This window comes from Triticum aestivum, chromosome 2A (genome assembly GCF_018294505.1).
Source record: "Triticum aestivum cultivar Chinese Spring chromosome 2A, IWGSC CS RefSeq v2.1, whole genome shotgun sequence".
NCBI lineage: Eukaryota > Viridiplantae > Streptophyta > Magnoliopsida > Poales > Poaceae > Triticum > Triticum aestivum.
In genome coordinates this window covers 77,634,136-77,645,074 of record NC_057797.1, presented here as the reverse complement: position 1 = coordinate 77,645,074, position 10,939 = coordinate 77,634,136, and the positions used below count along the sequence as shown (strand labels likewise).

Here is a 10,939-nt window from a genome sequence, read left to right as displayed (position 1 = left end):
AGGCGGCGGGGGGAGGGAATGAGGAGCACGGGCGACCTCCTGGGATCCAGATCAACCGCCCTAGGGGAGTGGGCCTAGGGCTCGGGCGTGGCCCAGGAGGGGTCAGCCGGCCCAGCTAGGGGGCGCGGGCCCAGGAGAGGGGAAGACCGGTTGGGCCGGCGCGCGGCCCAAGATGCCAAGGCCCAACGGGCCATAGCCCAGCAGGCGGGCGGCAGGCGTGACCCGTAGGGTTTCCCCCTGGGGCGCGGCGCCCACCATCGCCGCCGCCGGCGTGACCGAGGAGGGGGGCAGGGGTGCAATCCGACGGGAGAAGCCGACGCGGAGGCACAGAGCGGAGGAGCCAAACGAGGCTATGAAGGGGCGGAACGGCTTCGAGCGGGCGGGCGGGGCCGCGGAAGGCAGGTCGCGACGCGCCGCGGGCAGCAACGGGGACAACTCCGGCGGGCCGCAATCGGCCGGATGACGCCAGGACGAACCTGCGCCGCCCCGCTCGGAGCGGCCGACCACACCCCAAGACCGGAGGCGCCGACGGCGAGCTCCACCAGCCCCCAAGGACGCTCCTTGCAGCCCGGACGCCCGAGACGAGCTCGAGGGCGAGGTCTGCGCATGCGGCGGCCGTGAGCCGGCTACCGAACCCCGCACGCGGGGGGCCTGGGTTACCGGCCCGGCAGGACCGCGCAACGCGACGGGGCATGGAGGCCAGGGGAGGGGAGGCGTCGACCGGGGAGGGGGGGGGAAGGTGGGTCGTCGGCGCAGTCCGCCCAACGGAAGCTCGGAGCCGCAGCCGGGGCGGGTCATCGCCAGGGGTCATCGGGGCGGGAAGGGCCAGCGAGGCGGCGGGGGATGCGGGCGACGGGGCGGCCCCGGAGCACGGGGGGGGGGGGGGGGGTGGCGGCGGCGGCCACCAGCGCGGGGAGGGGCGGGGCGCCAGCGCCATCACCAGAGCCCGAAAGCGTCGTCATCAAGAGCCTACACCAGCCGATCCGTGATGATCACTCGGCTAAGCTTTTCAGTTTTAAAATGTTGCAAGACACTTGCAGGTTTGGAATTATCATAAGGAACTCCTTTATAGTATGGACGGTGGCATAGTGACTTTTTTTTTCTTCAGAACCATGTAATATGTGTTTCTTATGTGTTCTACATATTATGGCAGTGTACTCAAAATTAGGTCATTTGAATTAGTGATAAGGGTAGGAGTTGCTTATTTTGAGTTTGTAGGGATCAGGATCTAGAATCTCTATTCGAATGTTTGAATTATGTGGTTGTCCCTGCAAAAGAAGATGTTTGCTATGTGCTAGTAATAGTCAAAAGAATTTGATATTACAGATATTTGAAGAAACACCAATAGCCACAAGTTTTTCGAAATGAATACTAGTTAACAGCCCCGTGCGTTGCAACAGGCTACACATATTCTGATGATTTATGGTCACACCCTCTGGCGGCGGCGGCTAGGGTTCCCTCCCGCTGCTTGTGGGTGTGATGTGGGAGGGGAGAGTGGAGCGGGTCGTCTATAGATGAGGAATTGCTCAAAATAAAGGCTGCAATAGACTAGAGAACAAAATGTCAAATTATACAATTTGATTTTATCAAATTGTATTGACTTTGATACAATTGTAGTACACAAATTACATAATTAACAAGTAATAGATGCATATATCACAGCTTCACAACTCCTTAAGAAATACGATTGCATTGCATTATAGATGTTGCCCGCGCTTTCGCCATTGATTCGTCTTCCTGATCAGAAACCCACGGCAATGGCACCGACCAAAACCACGGTTCCAATCGCTGCCAGACGGCCCCCACGGCTGCCCTTGTAGGCTCCGCTGTCGTACGGGCTGTTGTCCACCAGCGGCTGGCTGCCGAACGCTGCCGCTCCGGCCACACCGCCCGCAGCCCCCGCCGCCGTCGCGGCTTCACCCTGTCCGCCCATGTCCCCGGTACCATCGAAGGCTCCTGTCCCGGCGCCCGGTGCAATCCCGTAGCCGTCACCCAAGGGTCCTGCCCCCGCGGCACCCTCTCCGCCGCCTCCCGCCGTTGGTGCAATGCCGTAGCCGTACCCGTCGCCCAAGCCGCCTGCTCCCGGGGCAACTCCTCCTACGCCGGCAAAGGCTCCGGCCCCTGGAGCAACCCCGTCCCCGAGCTGCGCCGCCTGCGGCAGCTCGGCCGCGTGGCCGTTGCCGCCCTCCACCTGGCCGAAGGGCAGGTTGCTGCTGTGCGCGCCAATGGGCTCGGCGAAGGGCGGCAGCGCGGCCGCGAGGCCCGGGGACCCCGGCGCGCCGCAGTGCTGCGCGTGGCGGGGCTCGTCGCTGGCGCGCCACGCGAGCTCGCCGTCCTTGTCGCGGACGCGCATGTCGCCGTCGTCGACGAGCTCGAGCGTCTGGAGGAAGTTGGTCCCGTCGGTGTTGGTCTCGCCGTGCCACACCTCCTCGGCCCCGTCGAACACCTCCAGCCCGTGCCACGAGAAGAGCAGGGTGCACGTGTTCACCGTGCTCACCGGCCGGCACTCCGACTCCCACGCGCTCGCGCGGGCAGCGCTGCCGCCGCCTTCGCCCTCACCACCGGCCATCACCTCGACGTAGCAGAAGTCGGCGCCGAGCCCGCCGGCGCCAGGCGCGGTGTGGGTGCGCACGAAGTAGGCCGCGTACTTGCCGGACGGAGACGTGAGGAACAGCACGGGCGGGCTGGCGTGCCCTCCTGGTGGGATGCTCGCCAGGATCTGCTGCTTGGACACGCGCTCGATCGTGCCGGCCGGCGCCGTCGCCGCCGTGAGCGAGCAGGAGAGGAGTAGGAGCACGGCTATGTATGACATGGCCTCCATGGCTGGCTGGCAGCTTCTCGATCGTGTTTCTTGCTTGTGTGCTTGCTGCTCTGTGGCTGTGGTTGTGGATGGTGTAGCATGATGAAGCGTGCGTGTGCTTATGTAGTTGAGGTGGTGATGGAGTAGGAGATGTCGAGTGGTTAGCTCAGGAGCTGGAGTCAGTACATCACCCGTTCCAATACTGCATGCACGAGTAGGGGAGTGGTTCTGTGTTCCAATACTAAAAAGCTTTCTTTTTTTTAGAACTACTAAAAGGCTTTCCTGAAGAATAAATATAGTGAATGATACCAATGAGACTCTAAATTCTGAAACAGACAGATGATGACTATGAATCAGACGTGACAATGTAACACCTGAAGTGAAGCTCGGAGCCTAGGAAGATCTAAATTCATGGCCATAAATCGCAATACAGGAACATCGATTTTATCGCAGTAGGTGTCGGTGGATGCAGCCAAATACTCCTAATATGCAGCGGGAAGCAAATAACTCTTTTTCTCTACCAGTATTAGACCATGATTGGAGGGGAAGTTCTGTTCATGTGTGATGTAGGAATGTAGCAATATAATTGTCAAAAGAGAAAAATTCACTACAGGTCCTCATGCTCGTCGCGTTGGCCGCATTTCTCTCTGTACTTGCAAATATCTGAAATACAGTCCTACAACTTGTCTTAGGGGTTCATCTACGGTCCAAAATACCATTTGCTCTATGTATCTGCTGATCTGGCTGTTGACTGGTGCGTCCACGCAGGCTTTGACCGCCGCCTCACCACCGTACGCCCTGAGCCGCTCGATTCGGGGGAATGCAGAGGGGGGCGGGGGGGGGGGGGGTTGCAAAATCGCCGAATTTACGTTGTTCCCCCCGCCTGGTCAGACCGAGCGTCACCTGGTCGGACCGAGCGCAGCACACCACACCTGGTCGGGCCTACCGCACGACACCTCTCCCCTCTCCTCTCCTGTCTCGAACTCTAGTAGTTGTCGCCGCCTCCGCCGCCGTCGCCGCAGCCACCACCGCCTGGATTTGCTGCCACCTCTCGCCGACGGCATGTCATCTGCGAGATCCTCCCGCTTCGGTCTGCGTGGCCGCTCTGTTGAGGTGCCATTGGTGGGATGCCCCGATTGTGCCGAACCTGTCAAGTGCTACCACTCTAGCACCGATGAGCATGATGGCTGGGTTTTCTACAAGTGCAACCACGACAATGTAAGCTTCAGTCCTTCTCTGTTCGATTCATGAATCTGCCATGTTCAGTAGCCATGCTGTGCTCAGTAGCCATGATGTGTGCTTAGAAGTTAACAGGTTAACTGAATGTTCAGTAGCCATGATGTGCTTAGACTGAATTTTAGTAGTTAACTGCCCTGGTTAACTGAATTTTAGACAGGTCCAGACACTCTGTATAGATAATTTTAGTAGTTAACTGAACATTTAGACAGATATAGATAATTTTAGTAGTTAACTGAACATTTAGACAGGTTCAAACACTGAAAGTTTAGACATTTCCACAACAAATACAGAGAGTACTTGCCTGGTTAACTGAACATTTTTTCATGTTAACTGAACTTTTTCAGTCATTTTCACACATTTGATTGCTTTGGCTGTAGGTCATCTATGATTTCTGGCGCTGGGAGATGGAACATGTGCCGCATCTGGTTGAAACTAGGGTTCTTGTTGGTAATGCTGCTGTAGATGCAATTGGTGCAGCTGAGGACATGAGGGAAGAGCTTGAGAGGAAGGGGACTAAGTGGATGGCAGGAAGAAAATTAGCTGGAAGGGCCTTGGCTGGAAGAGGCATTACAGGCAGGGTGAATTTTGACAGCCCTAGTGAGAAAAACCTTGCTACCAAGCAGCAAGTTGCTATGCTTCTTGGATTAGGTAGAGAGATCCTGCTAGTGCTAAAGCTTCTTATGGCTAGTGTTGTGGTGCTTTGTGTGATGTCTTTCATCTTCATTATGAAGAAGTGAGATGTTGATAAATTAGTGGGTGCCTCAGCTGAATATGTATCTATGGTTTTAATGGACATGATGTTATTTTGGTTGTATGGTTGTAATGGATATGTATCTATCAAGTAATATGAAGGCTTCAGTGTCAATGTTGAATCTTCCAATTTGTTGTCAATATTCAGTTAACTTTGTCTTTTCTGAGCTGAACTTAACTGAAAAATATCAGTTAACTATGTCTTCCCTGAGCTCTATGAGCTGAACTTTGTCTTTGTCTTTTCTGAGCCAACATGCATTACAATATAGCCAAAATTTTATGTTTAAGATGTTGATAAATCAATATATGGAGAACAAATCATTTAACTGAACTTAAATGAAAAAAGTTTCAGTTAAATGAGCTTGATTGATATGGCCGAAATGTAACTGAACTTAACTGAACAAATATTGGGTTAACTTAAATGAAGTTACACCCATGCACACTGGTACCCTACAACTTGCATTGTACGTTTGCCTTTGGTCCACAACCACCAGATCCACCTTTGCTTCCTCCCCAGCCACAAGTATCTCTCTTCTCTGTTCTTCCACCACCAGATCCATCACTACTCGTTCTCCTTCTTCTCTTCTTCCTCCAGCATCAACCATGGTGTCATGGACTCGTGGGATGATCTCCCTAGCTCTTCTGGAGACGACTAGGTTACCAGCAAGGTTGGTCATCTCCTCCTCATCTCCTACAAGGGTCATCTGCTCCTCATCTCCTACTAGGGTTACAAACAGCTAGGGTTTTCTTTCTTCATTCTGAATCCAATCTGAATTTATTTTAGGCTCCTGCCACAATCTTCTGTAAGGAATGGAGAGGCCTGGCCACATATTTGCCTTGTTTTACATGTTAGCATGGAACTTCGTGTGGGAAGATTGTGGCATTTGAATTAGTTGATACTAGTAGGAGGTTCCTAACCTGTGCCAAATTCATTCACACTGTCAAAAGTTTAAAAAGCTCAAATTTTAGTTATTTTACAGTAGTCAATTTGTATGACAATAAAGTGCTATGTGTTAAAGTGCTATGTGTAGTTAACTAAATTTTTTGAGTAGTTAACTAAATTTCTTGATTAGTTAACTGAATTTATGTTTGTCTTAAATTCATAGGAAGTACCTAGCTGCAACTATGTGGAGTGGGTTGACCCTGAGTGGCCTGGTGCTATGAACATGAGCCTAGCTAGGATATGGAGCATGTATGAAGAGGAGACAAAACAGAATCTGAGACAAAATGTTCTGAATGCTGAGGAAAACTTGGAGATTATGGAAGAGAAGAAGAAGTTGGAAAAGGAGCTTTGCAATTTCAAACTTGATTTTGCTAATATGGTGGCTGAGAAGGAGCAGACAATTAGCCAATTAGGCAGCACACAAATTGCTATGGATGATCTTATGGAAGAGCTTGAGAAGAGGAAGATGAATGACAAAACAATAACAAGCATTCATCAAGTATTCAGGGCTAAGGCAGAAAAAGAGAGAGATCAAGTGATGTAGGAGAGGGACCAAGTCATAGGAGAGAGGGATAGATTAAAGCAAGAGAAGAGAAAGCCTGAATACATGATTGGTGACTTGTTCAAACACAAAGAGGACACCAAGGAGAAGATAAGGAAGCTTAAGGGGATACTGGATGATTTTGATTGAGCAGATGTTGTACTACATGCTGAATGATTTAACTAATCTCATGTTGTACTCATGTTGTACTAGATGCTTAATGAATTTGATTGAACTGATGTTTTCCAGTTTGATGGTTTTGGTATTCAAGTGAATTTGTTTATGCAGTAGCTAACCACATAGCATATATAACAAATTTCCAGTTGGAGATGACTAACTAAATATTGAATGACATAGATAATAACTGCAAAATTCATTTAGTTGATGTTTATTTGGTGCTGACAAAAGACAAAAATGCTTAACTGAAATTTGACAACATTCAGTTAAACATCAACACTCAGTTAGCTGACAACATTCAGCATACCTAACAATGACAACAACACTGAAACAATTGCTGAACATAGTAACTGACAACAAATGAAGATGACAGCAACAATGACAACAACAGTTGCTCAACATAGTAACTGACAACTGAAGATGCATTTCATAGTACTTGTCCACAAATATAAACTTCAGCAGTAGCCATAACATCACATTACCAAAAGAATACCAGCAGACAGTAATAATTAACTTATGTGCTCACATTATACAAGCACACCTAACCAAACATCTCTACTTATAACTTATATGCTGAAAATAGTATACTTTCAGCATACCTAACTAACCACCTTCTTCAGTTCTTCAACCCACATTTCAGTTGTTGATCTTCTTCAGGCGCTCTGACCGGCGAACCTCAGTTGCACCTTCTTCAGGCATCTTCCTCTTCTTCTTGTTCTTTGCCACCTCTGTGTGTGCTTCAAGTGCCAGGACCACCTCCACCTCCTGCTTGACCATGACTGCAACCTCTCCAACCTCCTTCTTCTTGTTGTTCTCTGCCACCTCTGGAAGTAGGTCGACATCGATCGGGCGCTTCTTATCACCCTCCTTCGCGTCGAGGACTGGCGCCACCATTTGGACCTCCGCCTCCTCCGCCTCCTCCGGCTCCCCCGTCTCGTCGTCAGAGATGACAACCACCGATATGTCCGGCTCGCCAGTTGTCCAAGACGAGTCGGCGGCGTAGCCAGAGTCGTCGTCGGAGCCAGAGTCATACTCCGAGTCCAACGAGATGTAATCGGAGACATCGTCGCGCCCAAGGAGATCGGGCTGGTAGTGGTCCCCGTAGGCCGTGTTGACAGGCGCGGGGACGGCCAGGTCGACGTTGTGTAGCTTCTCCAAGGTCCTTCATTGAAAAACACTTATTCAAGTAGGCCTTTATGCTTTCCAAAAGTTCTATATCATTTCCCATCAATAGTATGTCATCCACATATAATATGAGAAATGCTATAGAGCTCCCACTCACTTTCTTGTAAACACAGGCTTCTCCATAAGTCTGCATAAACCCAATCGCTTTGATCATTTCATCAAAATGAATGTTCCAACTCCGAGATGCTTGCACCAGCCCAGAGATGGAGCGCTGGAGCTTGCATACCTTGTCAGCATTCTTAGGATCGACAAAACCTTCTGGCTGCATCATATACAATTCTTCCTTAAGGAAACCATTAAGGAATGCCGTTTTGACGTCCATTTGCCATATCTCATAATCATAGAATGCGGCAATTTCTAACATGATTCGGACGGACTTCAGCTTCACTACGGGTGAGAAGGTCTCATCGTAGTCAACCCCTTGAACTTGTCGATAACCCTTAGTGACAAGCTGATGTCTACTACACAACACTACAAAAAATACACTTCCGTGATGATACGTGTTTGTCACAGTAGGTCGCTTTTTTTGTCATGCATGTACATCCATGACAAATTTATGACAGATCAAGATAGTCATACCTGTGCTGTCGTAGAAGTGTTCCATGACATTACCAAAATTATCATCACGAAAGTGTCCACTTGCATGACAATAAATCGTGCGTCACAGAAGTGCTTTCGTCAAGGGTGACCGACACGTGGCATCCACCGTAACGGAACGCCGTTAAGCTATCGGGTCGGGTTTTGGATCCGATAACCCATTAACAGCCCCGACCAATGGGGATTTTCCACGTGTAAAATCATCATTGGCTAGAGGAAACATGTGTCGGCTCATCATTGGGACAGATGTCATCCACTCACTGGACAGAAGGCGCCTATAATACGTCGACACGTGGCACGACCCAACAGTGGCCCATTCCTGTGAAAAGGCCGGCCCATTTGACTTGGTCAAAAGCTGGCGGGCTGGCCCATGGAAAGCCTGTTAACGGCCTGTTCGCATATAGCCCATTTACAGCTCGCTAACCCAAGGCCTGTTACGCCCTATCCGAATTAGGCCCAGTAGCGTCATCTGGGCCATCCAATAGATTCCAGCCCGATTTCACTTCTGGACCATGTATAGCCCATGACGTCTTTCGGCCCATATGAGGCCCTTTGTAACTCTTGGCCCATTAGCGGCCCATGCTGAAACTGGCCCATAATGAATAGTGTATCACTTTACACCCATTAATGGCCCATGGTGAAACTGGCCCGTAATGAACAGTGTATCACTTTATACCCATTAACGGTATGTTATTCCGTTGGGCCGTCTCCAGCCCATGTTATCTTTTGGCCTTCTCAGAGCCCATTTATTCTTGGGCTCATTTCCAGCATTCGTTTACTTACGGCCCATTACTGTCATTTTCTGCTTGTGGGCCAAATTCAGCCCGTGGTTACAGTCGGCCCGTTTGTGGTCCGTTAATACGTTGGGCCGTTTTCATACCGTCATCAAATACGGCCTATTAACGATGGACCGTTATGGTCGGCCCATGAACGGACGATTCCAATTCTAGCCCGTTTACGGCCAGAATGCGGTCCGTTTGGCCCATGTTTGGCCAATCGATCATACGGCCCGTATAAGGCCCATTGATGATACGGCCCGTAGAAGGACCATTGATGATACGGCCCGTAGAAGGCCCATTGTTTCTACGGCCCGTAGAAGGCCCACTGTTTCTATGGCCCGTAGGAGGCCCAGTGTCACTACAGTAAATATTAGCCCATGGTTATTGTGGCCTAGTTTTAAAAAATAGGTTATTGCATCCACTAGCAAACCGCAGAAAAAGAACTGCACTGACTACAAGCAAACAAATAAACAAGACAAAAAGGAAATAAATAAGTAAGCAACTTACACTAGGCTATCACGGCTATTACACATATTACATCCACTGGGCATCAAAGTTCGCCACCAGTGCAAATATAGGGAACACAGCAGCATATAAACGCCGCAGCAAAACAAGTCCAGAACTGAAACCACTTCAGAAGAGCTCAAGAAACAATATCCTGGGTACCCATAATGCTGGCAAGATGCTTAGCAAGCTTATTAAGTTTATCTTGTTTGGCGCTTAAGTCCTCCAGCGCTTGTTGTTGCACCATAAAGTATGCATCTGAATTCTGCAGGGAATTCCTTAGTCCTTCGGCTTCCTGTCGCATAACATCTGATCGATGTCTTTCAACTTGAAGTTGAGACTCAAGAAGCCGAACTGATTCAGGCAATGAGTTCGAAGAGCTGGTGCCAGCAGTGGTAGCCAGTAACTCGAACACTACATCAAGACAGGACTTTGGGGTTGTCTCAGTGTCTTCGATATAGTTTTTATCAGCTTTCTTGGAGACCAACAGGGATGTCTCACTATCTTGAACCTTATCTGCATTACTTCCTTTACCATTGCATAACAGGATACTCTTCTCCAATATTTTATCTGCGTTCTAAAAGAGAAACAAATAAACACATCTCAGGTTTACAATGTAGTATATGAAACTCATTTTGGTAAACCAGTTCAGTAGTAAGGTGGACAGGATAACAACATGAAACAAACATATATCTATGTAGTATGGTCACTGTATGGTCTATATCATTCTAGTTTATGTTGCCAAATCAAGATAGATATAGTTCGAATCATATCTATTTAAGACAAAGCAGCATAGACAAAATATAAGTGTGGGAAACTACACAGCAATAACAACACTTGTAATGTGCATGGCATGAGAACATAACTGTTTATTCAATTGAAACTGAAATCAACATAGAGTAAGTTACAACAGCAAACAGCCAAACACGTTGAAGAAACAGGTCTAGAACATACCTGTTGCACCATTGGAGTTTCAATTGCATCCTTCAAATTTGAAATTAGTTGGTATCAGTAAATACAGTGATGCAAGAGCAAAGTAGTATGAACCATAGCTACGGAACCTGACCTGAGAACAATTCTTCTTCTGCTTTAAGCGTTGACTTCGGGTTCGGAGTGGTGGTCCTCGTGATTTGGGCACTGCAGTTGCTTTACTAACTGCTCGTGTTTGGGTGCTCTGTGGTGGAGACGGTGCTGTGTCAACGGGAATTGGGTGTCTATCTGCTGGGGTTGGGGTTAGAAAGGGTGTAGCTGGTTCTCTGTCCAACTGGGTAGGGGTATAATCTGCATGAGTGTGGGTTATGTGTGGTGGAGCTGGTTCTTGGGCAAGTACAACCATGGTTCTATCTGCATCAACAGGTAGCACGATCTTTTCTGAAGACCGTGTTTTTACTCCCACAGATACTGCCATCACTCCCTCCAATTGA

General features: G+C 49.1%; 1 protein-coding gene across 1 annotated transcript; it reads right to left on the bottom strand.

Moving 5' to 3' along the window:
* Positions 1-1,546: 1,546 nt before the first annotated feature.
* On the bottom strand, positions 1,547-2,876 carry LOC123184817 (uncharacterized PE-PGRS family protein PE_PGRS24-like). The gene has a single exon (XM_044596871.1). It carries the CDS (start codon positions 2,819-2,821, stop codon positions 1,742-1,744), a length of 1,080 nt encoding a protein of 359 aa, XP_044452806.1. The 5' UTR covers positions 2,822-2,876; the 3' UTR covers positions 1,547-1,741.
* Between the last annotated feature and the right edge of the window lie 8,063 nt (positions 2,877-10,939).

What these genes read in the sequence shown, in the direction of transcription:
- LOC123184817 (XM_044596871.1), bottom strand. Translation starts at nt 2,821, where the DNA reads ATGGAGGCCATGTCATACATAGCCGTGCTCCTACTCCTCTCCTGCTCG.